Below are 18,387 nucleotides of genomic sequence, written 5' to 3'. Positions count from 1 at the left end.
ACAAGAGCTACCCTAATTGGACAAGGACCTTTTGAGGTAGCTTGGGCTGTAGCATCCCACCGAGACAAAACAATCATGTTGTGAGTGGGAATCGGTGAGAGCAGAACTTTCCCTTGCCCATAATTGGCCCTTTTGGCTACCTACCCCTTGCACCTCCTCACTCCCATCCCGATAAATGTTGACAACTCTGCATGAAAATGTGTATCTGGGGCCCTGCTCCTGGAAATTAATGTCTTTCTATTCATTCATTTTACCAAGGTACTTTAGCACTGCACCAAGTGGCCTACTTTTAGTGGGTGGCGCTGTGTTTGCAGCCTAGTTCTTCATTTTGGCAATGCTGCATATCTCCATGTTTCCTTCATGACCACTTTGTATTAATTTGTCTATTGTCTGGGGAAGGCAACTGCTGTCTCGAGTGTCATTTCAGGCCCTTGAGAACTTCCTTCCTTGCAACAATTAACTGGAAACTGTTCTGCATCCCTTTCCATCCTGACCATGGCTACTTGGAGCTTTCTACCCAACAGCAGAAATAAAATTCAAGAAAATGACCATAGCAGACTAGAGTGGCAAAATATGCAGCCTTTAAGAATGGCATACTCTAACATGGCATGAATAGCTATTTCTTGTTTCTTATTTGCTTTATGTTTTCCATATAGTTCCCACAAGGCTGTTGGTTGTTTTTCCTTATTGTGGTTTTATCCTTTGCGTTTAAGGTTGGACAGCTTTTCTTTCAGTTCTTGCAAACCATGCATCCAATTGATCATTGTGTTTCATACATGTTTGACAATGTTGTTACTTAGTTGAGTCTGTTGTTGCCTTGATGAATATTTTATTTACCTCGCTAATGGCTTTGTTTGTGTGGGCTGGAGTTTTGGTGTAGGTGTTATTAAGGAAGGTGCTGGTTGTGTTTCTTAGTTGGTTGGAACAGAAAGCAGAAATTAATTCTTTTTACTCCCTCTTGTGAAGTTTCTTTGGATGGGCTGTTCTTGTTTGGTTGTTCAAATTGATTTTAAAGTTTAAAACTATTTGACGATGTCCTGAGGGTGATTTCTCTTTGACAATCAAGCCATTGATGGGTATCTTCCCTTAAGCCCCCATTCAGGATTTGTAGACCTATGCTTTTGCACAGATATAAACTCTTGCTGTTTGAGCTAGCTGTGGGGTCGTTTATTTCTCTGTGGAAATGGGCTATCCTTATACGGTGCATGTCCTGAGAATGTATGTTGCAATTGATTTTAGATAATAACAGGGCCTACTCTTAAGCATTCACATCCCCACACAAGATAATGTTCCCTTGTCTTTGAAACACAGCAATTTCAGATTTAATCCTAATAAAGTAGACTAAGTCAGCAGGTGTTATGTAAAATGAGCACAGGTAGATACCTAATTGCATGGTCAATACATCTTTCAGTGTTTTGATCTAGATGTGTGCATCTGGCCTTTATTTTGGATGTGGGAAATAATGCCATTTATTCATTGCACCTTTTCAGGACCGAGTGCCTGCCCTTCATTTTGTCTTTTTACAGCTGGGACAATGAATTCTCTCTGCCTCTTTTGGCAGTCATGGGAAGTTTCTTTAACAATTTGGTTTCCTGCATAATTATAATATCATGGACTATCGCACTTTGTACAAAGTCTGCATTTTTGTGTTTCTGCCTGATGTGAGATGAAAGGAAACCCTTGATGTTCTAACTTGAAATGTCATGGTTGGGGTTTAGGTTCTAAACGCTTGTTCACAATAAAATCTCTCTATTTGAGATCCGACAGCACAAGTAATAATACAAGATATTGGGCATCACCAATCATGTTTTAGAAAATAAACCCTCAAGTGCGTAGGTCCTCTTCAGATAAAGATTATAACACATTTTAATAGAGGAGAGAGCTGATAGGAAAAAAGGAAGAGGCAAACCAAATAAAAGAATTAAAAGCAAGGAAAAATTGAGATAAGAGACGGAAGAAAGAGAGAAGGGAAGCAAACTGAGTTCGATGCGGTTACACCAGGAGAATGTTGATCCGTTAATCTAACTAGTTAAACCACCACAGTAAATGTCCTGTTAATTTCCCTTCACCCACAGCTCCACATTAATGCCCTATCAACCGTTTGTGTGAAAAAAGAGTGAGACACTATTTGGAGATCTCTAGCAGTTGTGGAAAGACACCAAAAAAGGAAAAGTATTCATCAAGGTGACCCTCTCCCTTGGCTTTCTGCCACCTGCTGATGCCACATAGAAAGTCCACCGCCACCTGAGGATCTTCAAAAACATGTCCTTTCCCACATGTAGAACCCTCAGCTTGGCAAGATACCAAACTTGGGCTGGAATATATAGTTCTGACCGTTTTTATTCCGTGTTGGTAGAATCTAGCACCGATTATACAACTTCACTCTCCTCTGAAAAATGGAGCATTTTTTTTCCCCAATCCTTGATTGCCAGCCATCTTTTGAAGTAGAGATTTGAGCTTCAGCATTTTGGAAAACTTGGATCATGGCGGATGCGTGAACTTCTGCTCTGCCAGATTCGACTCCTTCTCCCGGCCCTCAGCGTGATGCTTAGCCCTTTATGGATCTGACATTCTGGGCTATGTTTGGTTCAGGCCCGGTGTCGACAGAGTGTGACACCAGAGATGTGTTATTGCAGCTCCTACTCTGGGCTGGAGCAGGGCCGCTGCCCTGCAGATATGGTAGCTGTCACGATAAAGGCTGTGGTTTACTTCTGAGCTTTAGCAAGAACAATTAACCGCTGAATTCACCGCCTGTGAGGTGCAGAGTCACATCGAGAGAGATCATAAGCTCTGTTCATGTCCCATAACATGAAAATACAATTGTATATGGAGAGACATTAGAGGCATGGTGTTGTGTGCCACTTCTCTTGGCCTGCCTTCGACTGTAGAAAGAGTGGCTGCTGCATGTTGCATGTGGCTCGATTGATGGAGCATCAACTGTGAAGCACTGAATCAAAGTGAATATCTGTCCACCGCCTGAGAAGTGAGGAATGTGCCTGTGTGGACCTAGAAGATTCTGGTCCACGTGGTGCACCTGGGGAAAGTGGTGGGGGCTTCAACCTCCATGAGATTTAGGGAGGCCAAGTTGGAGTATACCTTTTTTTGGATAAAGACTTTTTAAGGTGCATGCACCCCTCTGACCCTTTCCTCCTGTGAATAGCTTCCCCCTTCTCTGCCAGTACTTATTGAGGGTAGGGGGTTCGGGAACTGTCGCACTGGCAATTCGCTCTAATTTTTCTATGCCAGGAACTCTGATAATTATCACTGTGCTCTGAACATGGGGTGTGTCCCCTTCTTTGGAGGAGAGTTTGGATGTAATGTGACTTTGTGCTTCTGGGTGAAAGACATGTTTGCATGCACCAGCTCACTTCAATAATAATCACCAAACTAATCAAGTGCACTAAGAGTGGTGATGTCATTGCCATAATGGCAGTTAAAGACCAAAGCAACAAAGCTGAGGTGGTTACTGTAGCCCAGATACACAAGTTATCTCAAGAAGATTGAACAGTGGGTTGACTGGCAACCGAGTTGGACCATAAGCATCTATTCTTGGACATCAAAAAGAAGATTCACAGCAGTTTAGCTGCTCTTTGACAGAACGTTTCTTCATTCAATATCAAGGTGCTGAAAGCTGAGTGGCTCATAGACAAGTTGACAAACAATGTCTCTGAGCAGGGCTATGAGTTATCCAAATTAACCAAGTAAGTCATTGCGCTGGAATCCCTGCTTGAATATCCCACAGGATAAGCAGGGGGATGATGAAAAAGGCCCCAGACGAAACATCATTAGGGCAAGGGGCACTCTGAAGCATGTGTAAAATGTGGACTTATAGGGATTTGAAGCTGATCCCTGGCTGAACTCATGAGAATTTCTCATTGTTTCAGAAATAGGGTCTGGTCCGTGATGTTCTCAAGCGGCTCCACTTCTATGAAGTAAAAGAGCACATCCTGAGCACCAACAAGACCTCGCCGTTGTTCAATTTAGAGAGGGCGACCAGGGTTTGAAATTGCTGGGAGATATTTAGCTCCTGCTTCTAGCCCTGGAGACCTTGGTTAGCTTGTCACCAACAGCTACCAGGAGCAACTTGTGGCTCCAGAGGCTATTTAAAGTTTTTATTTTTTTATTGTTTAAATCACGTAACTAGCTTGAGCGCAGCAGAGCGCTGTACAGAGTGTGGGTAGCCAGCATTTAGGCTGCCATCTTTTAACAGCGCAGTACTGTGAGGTCTGTGCGTTGGTATGTGCCATCTGGTGCCATGCAAACATACTGATGTTACATTAACTTTCTGTATCTGGGAATGTCAATAAAGAAGTATTGGAGACATCTTGAAGAAAGTTAAAGCTTCATGGATTGCACATGATGTTGAAAAAGATCAAGTTTGGATCTCCCCAAAACGCTAGATCTGCGGAACGCTATCCACTAGCTCCTGGTTCTCTGTTTATCTCCTGCCTACTAGACTATGCCAACTACCCAGGAGCTAGTTTTAGCTCTTGCTCATGAAATGTTAATTTCGACCCCTGCGACATTACACTTTTTCGGGATCTTTCTCCTTCAACAATGACCAAAACTGGGACCCTACGTGAAGTAACATGCTGTCTACTCAATCATAATGTGCAATACTGCTGGGAATTCCCTTGTTCGTTGCAGTTTACTTAAGATTGTCGTTTGTCTCTCCTCAGTAAAGAAGGCAAAACCACTTCTTAATCTAGATCAATTGGACTCTGAGGATGCAGTTACTGTTTTGACGGAATCCGCAGGGCCTAACGGCCAGAACCAGGATTGATCAAGAGCATGCAAGACTCGCCAGTTCACATAGTACACAGGGTCAGATCCATTCTGTGGAGGATGGGAGACACTGTTCTATAAAATGCTTCAATTTTGGGGATCATAACATGTTGGGACTTGTTTGGTTTCAAGTCTGTGTTGTTGCTAATCAGACTTATTGATGGTTTATACATTTTTCACAGAGGTAGTTTCTTTATTAGGGATTGAGTGCAGTAGGACTGCAGTCATTCACTGAAGGGGAGTGACCACTCCATTGACGTTGGGGGCTTCTGACTGCTGTCACTCTCCCTGATGATGCCTTTTGGCTTTTCCCTCATGATGCCTTTCAGTGTTTCCATTGTACTTCGTTTGTGAGCTGAGGCTGGCTACTGTCATGGGCGGAGGTTGGGTGGTGGCATCAGATCGCCTCTGCAAGCTCTAGAGTGGTCCTGCTTGTAGGACTTGCCAACCTTTTGTGGTGTTCATTGTTGGGTAGTGGCTGGGCCGGGGTTCATTATTTGTTTCTCCTGTAATTCTTATGAGGCAGATGAATGCTTTCATTTTGGGATCCAGGTAAAACCTTCTTTTCTTCCAGTTGTACTGGTGACCTTAGTATGCTGATGTTTAGTTTCTTAAATGTCCATGAAGCGCAAATGTGTTATGTTTTGAAGTGTGCGACTGTCGGGGTCACTGTGTTTCTGGGGATTCACTTAGCTTTTAAAGATGAATATTGCCTTCACTGTTATTTTCCCTCTACGTTTCTTTGCTGCAAAATGTGGAGGGGCCAGCCTGCTGGCCAGGGACATCATCCCCCTTTCCAAACAGGAAATCCTAAAAGAACCAAAAGGCCGTTTCTGATCAAAGGATTCTTGTTTGGTCACCAGGTTACCTTGATCTTTGTCCCCAAATGAAAATCAGGGAGACTTTTACTTGCTTCATCTACCCAGGTTTGTGGCATTCACCACTGGCCATGTTGTAATTGGGGATTCATGTAATTCTGTCTCTGATGCTTTTGAAAGACAAATCTTTATTCAACACTGGTAGATTTCATGAGGACAATCATAACTGCAAGGCCTTTGAGAGAACATTGGTCTGGATGAGATGTGGCAATTCCTACATGCTGAGGAAATTGACGATACATTCTTTTTTTTATGTACTCTATTTTATTTTATCATCCCTTGTTCAGTTCCCTGTCTCAAGGGGTGATATATCGGACACTGGGCTCTTCCGGATCTCTCTCTCCTGTTGCTGCTGCCTTATCGGTTGACCGTCTGACTTCCCCCCTCCTAAGCTGCTCTGGCAATTGAGAGGACCAACAGATCCCCAATTACAGCAAGTGAGATATCGCTGAGGTTATCGTTGCATATTTTGCTGAACACTTTAATACTGAAGTGACTTGAATTCCGAGTCAAGGGATTCATTAGGGTCTGGGTGAAAACAAGACATTTCAACTGGAAAAGGGAGTTCTCTATTGGGGGGAAGCACACAAGCACACAAGCACAGAGGCTCACGTAGGGCCATAAGGGAATCTGCATATAGTGAGGGCACAGCTAGTAGCTATTTTTTCTGAACCAATGGCTGTTTGCTCTAGACTAAAAGGCACACTTTTCTTTTATGGAAATTAAGCTAAGAGACTGCTTGCCTATACCCTTAAGATGACTTATTCCATGCCTAGCACACTGCGAGGAAGTGCTCCATTAGAATGAAAAGGATAAAGCAAATATTTTGTCCCAGTTCTTACGTCAGCTGATGTCTGGTGAGCCTTCGTCTGGCGGTCAGTGGGAAAATCTTGTCTGCAACTTGCCGCACCTATCAGAGATGACATGCTAACTTCTAGAGGTCTCTATCACAAGGCAGAAGGTGGAGGTGATAATTTCCTCTGTACTAAACAACAAAGTAACCGGCCCAGTTGGATTCTCCTCCCATTCTTCAAGCCACAGCTACTGGATCCATTTTATTTTATGGGTCTTGCTTGGCTCTTGACAGTGGCAGAATCCACAACCACGCTTCTTTTGAAACTTGGGAAGAATGGATCCGATTGTGAGGCCTACTGCCCAATTGCCCTGTTAAATGACGATTCTAAGATCTATGAAAGGTTTTGTCTCCCCAATTTTATACAGGGTTCACCTGCCCTGGTGGGGTCTGATCAAACGGGCTTTATTATTAATCATAGTTCCCATAACAATATTAGATGCAACATGATCTTATTGATCGGGCAAGGGCTCCTTTGATCCTCACTCTAGATGCCAATAAGACATTCAATAGCTAGCTTCCATTTTGTAAATAGTTTGTGGCATTGTTTGGTTCTCCTTATACCAGTGTAAATGAAAATGGAGCTATAGCTTCTCCCACTTAGATATCTAAAGATATGTGGTAGGGGTGCCCTCTTTCCCAGTTGATCTATGCTCTCTCTTTATGCGGATAAAGTATTTTTATATCTAAGAAGTACAACTGCCTCACTTGCAGCTCTGATTAAAGCGGTGGTGTCCTTCGTGGGAGTCTCAGGGTTTTTGAAGAATTTTCTCAAAATCAAAGTGATTCAACACTACTGAGACTTCAAAGGTACTCAATGTAAAATACTAATTTCCTTTCAATTGGAAGGACTTTGTTTTAGAGTACTTGGGAGTTCAACTCGCACCTATTTTTCCAGATTTATTCAAGGCAAATATCCTGCCATTATTTTGGAGCACACACTGGACCTTTGTAGGTTGGAGACTTGCGTCATCTCCTCGGTAGGGTGTGCCCTGAATATTAATTCAATCCTCAGGGTGTTATATGCCTTTCAAAGCCTCTTGATTAGAATTCCTGAAATCCTTTTGCATACACTGCAGCAGGAGATTGGTTACACTTGAGTGGTGGACTAGTAGACGACCTTCTATTTCTAGGAAACTACTTCTTGGATCGGCTGCTATTGACAAATTGGGTGTCCCCAGTCTTAAATGGTGCCTAATGGCATCACAAATATCCCACATTCATAATTGGGTAAGTCCTCTGGGACAGGCGAGTTGGGTGGATGTCAAACAGATCTTGACGATAACTTTCCTCTTATTGAGAACACATGCAGATCTAAAGGGAGAAATTGGCTAGCTTCCACGCAGACCTCTGTACTATACTTGGATAGGACTATTCTGATGTAGAGGTGGAACCAGCGTTAGCCCCATACTAACCAACTGTTGACTTTTCTCTTAAATGGGGCCGATATGGATTCTCTGGACTCGAAGCAGCCTCATGGTTCTGGTAGACCTTTACAAACCATGCATAAACAACAGATCATAGTCAGTCTGGATTTGCTCCATCCATCCCATGCTACTCAGCCGAAGGACCGTTTGCAGGCCGTTGGGTTAATTAATTAAATTGAATGGTGGCAAGTCTGAGGTAATGGTGGTGGGCTGTGCTTATGCTACTTCTCTTTGGACGCCTTCATTTTGGCCCTCATCGATTGGTCCTTTTCCTGCCCCGATAGCAGTTGTTAGAAAGTTAGGTGTTACATTTTCTGCGTCCCTGTCTGTGGCCACTCAGATCAGTTCAGTGTGTCAGGCTGACCTTTTTCAGTTGAAGATTGTGCATTTTATTCCTCTACATCTTGGTGCCCTGGTTGTTGCAGCTTTAGTCCTTAGTCGTATTGACTATTGCAACTCCTTGTACCTGGCGCAACCGTTTTTTTGTTAAACCGCCTGCAGATTTTGCAGAATTCTGCTGCTCGACTAGCCACCGATACCCCTTTCAGGGATCATATCTCCCAGTTATTTGTGGTCTTCACTGGCTTCCAGTGGCCAAGCGGGTGCATTTTAAACCCCTGTGTCTTGTACACAAGGCTTTCCATGCTGTGGGGACTGAATACCTGTTGCCCTCATGTACCCTACTGTTCCCTGCATTGTAGGGACAGATTTCTGATTTCTTTGCCCAGATTTCAGTTTATCCGAATTGATGGTCGTGCCTTTTCTGTGATGGCTGCCAAACTGTGGAATGCCCTGCCGATTACACTGCATTCCACTGTGGCTCATCTGCACTTCAGAAGTTCACTAAAAACCTTGCTTTTCTGATAGCCTGTGCTGGGCCAGTGTAGGTGCTCTGAAACTCTTGTAGTGTCAGGTTGCCTTTGGTGTTAGTTGCGCTGTACTTGTGGGAACGAAATGGATAACATAACCTAACATGCTCACTTTATCCTTTGGGTAGGCTAAGATTTAGTTTCATGTGAGGCAAACTTAGGCTCTATTACACACAGTTGCGACACTGGACCTCCAACTCGCAGTGAGCAGGCGGCGACTATGTAGCCCATACCCTTAGGACTTGTATCTGGGCCATAGCACAGAAATCATTTAGGTGTACTGGAATAGGCGTAGAAGATTTGTTTTAGATGTCACTTGTCTCTAAGGTACCTGCATAAATTACAGCCTTCTTATTGCAGTGGCTGATGCATTTGAAAGAAATCCTGGCTAGGGTTTGAGAATTAGAAAACACCTGTGGGCTGTAGCTACTGTTGGACCCCCTGCTTTTGATCTAGTTTATGGTGGAGAGGAGGGCATATAGCTGATGTTGGTGCCCATGGGAATACTTAACCCACATCTTCTAAATGCTGCTAGGTTTTCACTAGCTAAATTTTGGTAAGAGCCAGGTGGGTCGCCGACCACACTTTGGTGCAAGGAGTGGTAGACCTGGGCTATGGAGAAGACGTCCATCTTGGGTTGTGACACGTTCTTTAATTTTCTTAAAACATGGACTCCATTTATGGACTGTTGCTCTGACAAATCTTGTATGCCCAAACCCATTCTGTTAAAACATGTTCCTTTATACTAAAGTCATTATCTGTGGGAGAGTTACCAGTGCACCCTATTTGGGGAGCCTCATTCCGAAGCCTCAGAGTATGTCTATTGGTTATGCGCACTCTGTATCAAGTGTTTGTTTTCCATCTTCCCAAGACCTGAAAATGTCTCATTTGCATGTCTCACATTTACATATTCTTATCTGTTGTGAAATGAAAAAAAAATGTGTTGGAAAAAAACACCCCCACAGTTTGCTAATCTGTTAAGTGTCAATAGTGAAAACGTCCTTGAGGGAGAGTATAAGCCATTGAAACACAAACGCTTGCTAACAGGACGGACCAGTATGGCAGACACAAAGGCTTGAAGCATAGAGCACAGACTCTTAGAAGGCACTGTGCCTGGCACAGCCCCAGAATCCCGATGGTGGATTCCCAATTAAAGCTTTCAACCAATTCTAGCTTTCTTTCCCCTAGTAGACATCTTGCCATGTATTGCTGCCATATCTATAAGGCTAGATTAATTGAGAAAGATTTTCACACCTAAAGATCCAAGGTGCCTCTCCAGTGCCCTAACCTCCTACTCATTGCTCTTTAGCCAGCCCCAATGTCTCAAACCATGGTTCCATGAGAGAGACAGATTTCTTTCTCCATTCTTTACACTGTCTATTGCAAAGTCAAAATTCCAGCCACAACATCATTCAAACCTTTAGAAATAGCTGCTGTGGGAGATTGAAGCTCACCACTAGCATGCCTACCTTTCTGCCACGTGAGCAATGGGGCAAAGAAATAATCCTCTGTGCTGTGCCTTTTCTACCAGCAATCGCACAGGGTCAGGAGGAGTCCTCAACGCCAGGTTTTGTACGCTGCCTAACGGCAAACTGTAGCGAGAGCAGTACACCATGCCCCATAGCCAGTTTGTTCCATCTGGTAATTGGGCTACTTGCGAGGCCTCTCTCATGCGCTGGTTCTGGTTCACCTGAAGCCATGACAGTGCACAGTCAGCGACCTGAGACACACCATCGCCCACGGCTGTTTCTGTCACTGCATTTGGGGGAAGCACTATCACACAACCCTGTGATGTGTGTCTTTTGCCCACATGCCTGGTCTCACAGTGCCACAATCAATCTTGAATCTTCCTCTGTAAAAGGTCACATGATTACTGGCCCTCCATTAATTGGAGTCTGGGGAGAGAAGAATTTGTCAGAACCTCTGGAGAGAGCATCTGATATTTTGGAAACCACCAACAACCGAAACCTCCCTCCCCCAGACCCTACGATGGGCAGGAAAACCCTGTGTCCTTAGCAACAATTCAGGAGCCAATTATAAGAGTGCCCCTCTTTGACACCACCCCCTTCAATACGGTTATTCATCAACTTTCTTTTCCATCATCTCTAAAGATATTTTATATAGACTGTGGTTACTGGTTGAACTGGGTGTTCTTGTGATTGGAAGTCCTCTAATACAGATCATCGAGGCCCACTGCTGGAATCCTCCTAGGGTGTCTTCTCATAAGTCCCTGTGCCCTAACTAACTTTAAAGTTAAATACTTACTTGTTTGAACAGTCTTTCACAGGAACTCTGACTTTTGTCTGCAACAGAAGCCTATCTCACCTTGCTTACAGCTGGCACCTAGACCACTAGGGTCCCTCTTCTGCCTACTCATGCAATAGAATAGGGAAGGACTGAATAAGTAAAGGCTTCTGTTTTGAAAAGTATAACCAGTGTTTAAAAGTACAAATTGTGAAAGAGTTTTGGTAACTGGAACTCTGAGAGTGAGCAGTTGGAAGAGTTGCTACTTGCCCTGAATGTTTGTTGTGCCATTCTGAAAAGTAAATATAAGGTTATTTTACTCGACTGTGAATTGGTTGTGCCTCTTCCCCAAAAGTAATGCTCTTAGATTCACTTTATTATGTATGGTAGGATATAAATGTATGAGTGCCCCATGGGGTCTTGCTTCCTGTGACTTGGTGTTAGCCTGTCTAGAATAAGTCTGCCTTAGGTTCTACTTACCTTTAGGTTTGTGTTGGGTCCTTTAGAAAGTATATAGGTTTTACTTACCTTGAGTTAGCTGTGTGCCATTTTAAATTAAGTTAGTGATTGCTTACCGCAGTCTGTGTTGCACTGATCTGAAAGAAAAAAACTGTAATAGTATATTACAACTTTCTTAACTGCCTAGAATAAATAGCTGTGTGCCATATTTGAAAAGTGTTCTTTAGGTGTAGCCGACCTTGGTCTGCCTGGTGCAATCCTAAATTAGTGTAGAGTAGTTCTTGCTTATCATAGACTGTGTTCCACTGATCTGAAAAGCAACTGTAAATTGTATATTACACCAAAGGTTTAACTCGCCTAGTATAACTGTGTTCTCCTCAAAGTAGTTATAGGTATATACTGTTTCTTGAATCTGTGTTCCAATATTCAGAAAAGTATCCTGGTAACTGGGTTGGTTGATTGGGATTTATTTGCCGAGTGGCACTGCATAACCGGCAGGGACTACTACCCTTGTATTACAGAAAGCAATCAGAAAGTAACATATGGGTTTACTCCCAGCCTATGCTAAAGGTGTATAAGGTTTGACTTCCCTAGACTTTCTGATACCTTCAAGCATTTGTGTTGTGGTTTTGTAAATGTGTTTGTGACTCTATCAGTTCGTACCCCAAGACTTAACTTGCCCTTTTTGTATTTATAATAGATGTTTATTTTTTATAATACTTCTTGTTGTATGTGCTTTTATTGAATCATTGGTATACTACAGGTTCTGTTTATTTTCCTACAGCCCTCTCTCCATCCTAAGATAAACCTCGCTGCTCTGTCTACACTACCACATGCTCAGGTTTTAAAGCCTTATACTAAAAGTGCAGTTTTGTACTGTCTCAGTTGAATGGTTTTAGTAAGCCCTTAGACTTCAGAAAAGCTCTCTTAACGGTATGTATGGTTGGCTCAAAGTGAGATAGAATTGTTCTACTGTTTCAGTGTTAGAATGTCTCATTCCAACAATGAGTTCTCAAGTTTCCTTTCACTCGTGACTCTTTTTCCTTACACACGACTGCTGCTTACCTTTAGTTTCAAGTGGTTAATGTTCTTACAATGGTATTACACGCTTTTCAGTGATCGGGACAATACTGAAGCAAACGCGAGTGCTACATTTCCCTTCTCCACCATTGTCTGCTTGTTAACAGTTGCTTACATTAGAATCGGAACACTTCGAACTTGCTACTGTTAACCGCATACTCTCGCGCAAGGGATCAGAATGCTCGGTTCAATTCACTGGCTTATGTTCTTCTTCCCTTTTGCTTTCTGCAGGTTTTCCTCTGCTTCAGACGGCGTCCTGATCCACAGCTTCCTCTGTTTAGGTCTCCATGAAACTCCCCCCAGCCCCTTGCTCCCCGCCACACCGTCGGGGAGCTTCTTAGACTCCCGGGACCTTCGGCTGCACAACGACACTCTGATGTGGTCAGCAGCACTCTTCTGCTTGTGCAATCTCTGAAATCAGGTGCTCAAAAAGGAAAACGGTCTTGCTGTACGTCTTCTACTGCACCACCTCTGCACTTCATATTTTGGGATAACCACCACCTCTGCTTAGACCGGGAGCACCGTGCTGTCCTGTTTCTACTACTACTACTGCTGCTCCTGCTCTGGTTACAACTCCTTTTGCTACTCCGACCACAGCTACTTTTCCAGCTACTACTAACGAGCTGTACCTGCTGGGGCCTTTTACTGCTCTCCACCTTCTCCAGTTGTGGGTCATGAGACCCAATTGCCTGACCCTTACGGCTACATTGCTCTGCAGTGCTCTTCTCCCAGTGCTTCTGGGATTATGGGACCTGTAGTCCCGCCTAAACAAATTAGATTTCCCCATCATCTTCTTAGTCCCAAATGTAGAATCACTCTCCTTAACTCCGTTTTAAAATGCAACCATCAGATTTTGACTGAGAAGAGAAAGGCAGTTTGTTCATAACCTTATTTCCACGGTTCCCTTCCATAGACCTCTCGGGTAAAAGGGGATTTTTAACTTTACAGATTTTAGCTGGCTTTTCTTTCCCTTTTATATCCACGGGCATCACACCCATTAACTGACTTAATATGGGGTACAGATAACCAATAACAACAGGTTATTGGATGTTTTGGCCCTTCACCAAAGTTTTTCCTTTTCAGGGAACAATACGGTCTCATCCCACGGGATCTCCCTACCATTCTGGGCCCTATATCCTTCCAGGTGATCCTTCCGCAGTACACCACCCCCAAGGTCAGGATCAGGAAGCGTCTGCCTTTGCTTGGCCACCTGGGAGGAGTCTTTAGGCCGACGTTTAGTGAGGGAGTCGTAGGATTCATCACAGGAGATTTAGAAGTTTAGTAGCATCTTGGGAGGATCCCTTTAAGTCTATATTGAAGTGTGATTTGTAGAAACAGACATATGTTTGAGGAGACAAGGACACTCGGAGCATAGACTTTCATAACTACCCATCCAGCAAGAGGAAAGCAGGAGGGGGCAGAGAGAGCGGGTCTAGAGAGGGGTAAGTTGCAAGACCATTTGTCATTTATTGTGTTGGGAATCTTCGAAGAGAAAGGATTTGGTGAGGATTGATCTTGTTTTACAAAAGGTGGGGTGACTATAGAAATTAAAGGACATATAAGACCTGTGATGGGTTTTGATTATTTGTTTGATTGATAAAAATAATAAACTTTAATTTGGAAAATATTGGATCTGAGGGGAGAGGGGGCAATTGAGACCAAGACCGGGAATAATTGTAGTAATGTAGGTTCATTTAGGAGAAATGGTATTCAAATCAAAGTTATAATGTAATGCTAAAATAAGAACTTCACAAGACAAAACGTAGCAGAGCATACTTTGAAATCTGGTTATGTGCTCTATAGTTTTGTCTCTAGTCTGAAAATTCAATAAAAATGGTATTTGATTATAATACGCAAAACTAAAGAGGTGATGTCTGGAAGGTTGGGTCAATCCTAACCTCTGGCATTGCTCTGGGCGACCCTTCAGACCACTGTTCGTCGCCTGCCAAGCCATGACAAAAGGGGAAAGACCATATGCAAATCAGGCTAGGTCACACCCCAAAAGGAGCTGTCCAGCCTGAACTGCTTGGTCACATCCCTTCTGCACAAGACCACAAGCATCCCCAGACATGTTCCGGCCTGGTTTGGTCTCATCAATGAGGAGTAGTTTGGGTCTCTAGGACCAGCAAGCACCGGGCACACGTCTGGCCATACCCACTCCACTTGGGGTGACTAAGCAAAACAAAAGAGGTGATGGCTGGAATGTTTAGAATCGATCTTAACCTCTGGCATTGCTCTGAGCAACCCTCCACACTATTGTTTTTCACCTGCCAAGCCATTACAAAAGGGAAATGACCATATGCAAATCGGGCTTAGTCCCACCCCAAAAAGGGCGGTCCATCTCCAAACTGCTTCATGCAAGGATTACATTTAAAACCCTCTGGATTGTCCACAAGGCTTTCTGGGGCCTGGGCCAAAATAATTCAGCTATCCCTCCGCAAATACCTCCCCCCTCGAGCCCTTTGCTCCTCTACCTCCCTCAGCGTCAGTCGTTTTTCAAAGAAACGAGCTGGGGGGAGATCTGTCTTCGGCTGGGGCCTCCCTCTGGAATAGCCTCCCTGCCACTCTAAAACTTGAGGCGAACCATCTCTGGTTCCCGTAGCACCTCAAGACCTTCCTCTTTGCATCTGCCTTTGCTCCCCCTCTGCCCTGCTGATCTGCTCTCTTGGCACTGTAAACCTGGCCACCAGGTGCCTGCTCACCCTGCCACCCTTCTGCACTGCCTCCCTGCCACCCCTCGCACTGGGGACTGTATCTGTAACCCCTAGAGTCACCCACACCCCATTGTCTTCTTTTATGCACTTATCAGACCTACCTAGTTCTGCTGCCGTAAACACAGCTTTTGCCACTTGCTAACCGCACTACTCCTGTCTATTACTTCAGTATCTATTTATTTGTTTTTATTATTATTTATCTGTTCTCCTCTGCTCTGCACTTTCCACTCTCCCCCTTCCATGCACTTTTCCCCTTTCCCTTTCCCATGCACTTGCACGTTCTCAATGTCACTGGGCCTAGTAAGATCGTTGGTTTGGTCTCCCCTGTTTGCCCTCCCTTGCCTTGTCACGCTCTGAAATACTTGTGTACGAGCACGATACAAATAAAATATCATATCATCCCATCCCTTCTGCACAAGACTAAAATAACACCAGGGCTTTTTTGAGACCTATCAGGATATGTTGACGCCAAAGTCAAATATTTGTAGTGGGGGGAAAAAAAGTATCCATCAAATATACCCCTTTATCACACACATACTGCTGTTTCAGATATGTGAAAATGCAATTGTTTTGTCCTAAGGACGAATTCAAATGAGGGATGGATGGGTTCCAACAGAATTGTTCACATTGGGGCCTCCGTGTCATTCCTCAAGAGCCAAATCCTCTCTGCGTTTTCGCCTTAGCCACTCAAAAGGTTTGACTACAGTAAATCTACATGTAAGTTGTACACAGTCCACATCAATTTTGAAATCCTTGCGTGGGGTGCTCTCAACTTTGACTTGGAGATCGCTGGTTTAAAGATCACAACATAATTAAAATATACAAAAAATGGAATTCATGATGCAAGTGCAAACCCTTTAGCAAGATGGAGGATTTGCCTTTTGTAAAGCCTGAGTCTTAAGCAGAAGAAATATTCTCTGTACTTTTTTAATGCCGACTACTGGAAATAAATAAGATGGGAATGTAAATGTACTGTGCTAGTGCAGCATAAATAAATGGAGATGAATGGAAGCGGTTTGCTAAATTTTTATTTTGTTTTTCAGCTTCTGTACTTTGCCAAGTTGAACCTGTGGGGAGATGGTTTGAAGCATTTATTAAGAGGCGAGACCGGAATGTGTCTGCTTCTTTCCAGGAGCTGGAGGATGAGGAAGAGCTGTCTGAAGAGTCGGATAGTGAAGAATTGCAGCTAGAAGAATTTCCTATGCTGAAAACACTTGATCCCAAGGATTGGAAGGTATGACCTCTACGTTTCTCATGATGCTTTACCCTTCTAATCTATGAGCCAAGTTTTAGGAGGAGAGCTTGGGGGCACCATGCTCACCCTGGGAACAGAGCAATGCCATATTACCTGGATTTGATCCCCAGTCGGACACTAAACTTCTGGATTAGGACAGCATGACTTATAATGTTGATGCTTGGTCCCTTTTTTCTTTCTTCCATCCTCACCTTCTCCCCTCCAGTTTCTACTAAAAACCTTATCTAGAAGTTTGTAATGTGGGTTTAACAAACTGCTAAGATAACCTCATGCTTCCTCTCCTTTGCCTTTTGTTTCCTTCTTTTTGCACTCTCATCCCTTTTTTCAACCCTCTCCTTCCCTCTTATCGACCCTCTCCCTCTTTTTGCCCTCTGTTTCTCCTCGCCTTCCACCTCTCCTGTCCCACTCCTTTTGCTCCGTCATACTTTGCATTAAGTCTGACTGCCACAAACACAGATGAGGCAGAAAAAGTACAGCGGGCTCCTGCGTGCGGCGCCCATCAGCTATGGGGGAATCCTCCTCCTCCTCCTCCTCCACCTCCTACTGTGAAGAAACCATGAATGGCAAAGACTGGTCACAGACTGTATAGGTAGATTCCCAGAGGGGGAATGCAGAATTAAGGGGCATCTGTTACAATAGCCTAGTCCGTGGGATTTTGAATGAAGGAAAGGTATGCCTACTGGGGATGCACTGATAATGAAGCATACAATCATTTACTACCAGGTTTTGTACCTGAATTTTTGGCAGAAATCTGCTGTGATGTCATCATTCCATGATGGCGGCCGTTGCAGACAGTAATTTTGTTTTTGAACTGTAACTGCTTTTAGGGTGGTTCTATGAAAAATGTGCTTACCTTTTACTGTTTGAGATACAGCCTCATTAATTACTGCTACTTCATCGCAAACCCTCGACTGTATGCTCACTACATTGGAAAGTTTGAAATAATGTGCAACTTTCTCATTGAAATATACTATTTATTAAAACTACAATAGCTATTTACGTCTGAAGAGGGAAATTAAGGGTTTACAGGTCATCTTCTGAGTCCCAGAGTTAATTTTCATCATCTCCAAAATTGTTATCACAGAGCTCTTCATCACCCCCACACTTAGTTCTGTGCACCTTAGTGACTGAGCTTGGCATTTGCAATGCACAGCACAGTCCATTGACACATGCACACCGTGCAAGCTGTATGATCGATTGTGGTGCACATGGAAGCGTACACAAAGGAGAATATTGATTATCTGCGTTTTTTCCACCCAAATTATGATGGCTCTGGAAGATTTGGGTGTTGATCAGTGTGTCACACCAACATCTAGGAATGAGTCGTTAAAATGTATGGTATTAGAGAGGCTCTTGTTGGTGGCTGACTCACTTTTCATCTCTTTTTTTTTTTTGTTGTTGTTGTGAACATCTCTGTCCGATGTGGCCAGGGTACAGCCATCGCCTTTGGATCCAGACCCTGGGGGTAGACCAGTGCAGGAAGATCACCTGGGGGAGGGGTTTTTGGGGAGTGGGAATTGGATACCTTATGGCAAGTCGCAGTATCCTCCTCCCTGTAACACCTTTACCCCATCCTACATTGTAGGATATTTAGGAACTCTACCCCCACGGCCCCCTTTTCGTATTCAAACACTTTCACACGGACAGCCCGATCTGGGAGAAAACACTCACACCAGAGCATTGTACCTGACATGTCCCACTATTATGGTCAGGCAATTAATGGTGATCAGTCATACTTAACTTCCGTTAAACCTTCCCACATGGATAAAAGGCGAAGCACGAGAGCACACTCTTGAGCGAGGCAAAGCACACTAAGGAACAGT

The 18,387-nt window shown here is 43.8% G+C and overlaps 1 protein-coding gene across 1 annotated transcript in view; it reads left to right on the top strand.

Moving 5' to 3' along the window:
• Positions 1 to 18,387, top strand: part of DNAJC2 (DnaJ heat shock protein family (Hsp40) member C2) — a 630,220-nt gene that overhangs the window by 48,724 nt on the left and 563,109 nt on the right. Inside the window, exon 2 of the mRNA XM_069628062.1 lies at positions 16,353 to 16,543. Coding sequence (XP_069484163.1) covers positions 16,353 to 16,543 — 191 coding nt within the window. The remainder of the gene's footprint in view (positions 1 to 16,352; positions 16,544 to 18,387) is intronic.

The sequence above is a fragment of the Ambystoma mexicanum genome, chromosome 12 (assembly GCF_040938575.1).
Source record: "Ambystoma mexicanum isolate Mex_15411 chromosome 12, UKY_AmexF1_1, whole genome shotgun sequence".
In the NCBI taxonomy this organism is placed as follows: Eukaryota; Metazoa; Chordata; class Amphibia; order Caudata; family Ambystomatidae; genus Ambystoma; species Ambystoma mexicanum.
The sequence above is the reverse complement of the archived record's forward strand: the minus strand, read 5'-3'. Positions and strand labels throughout refer to the sequence as shown.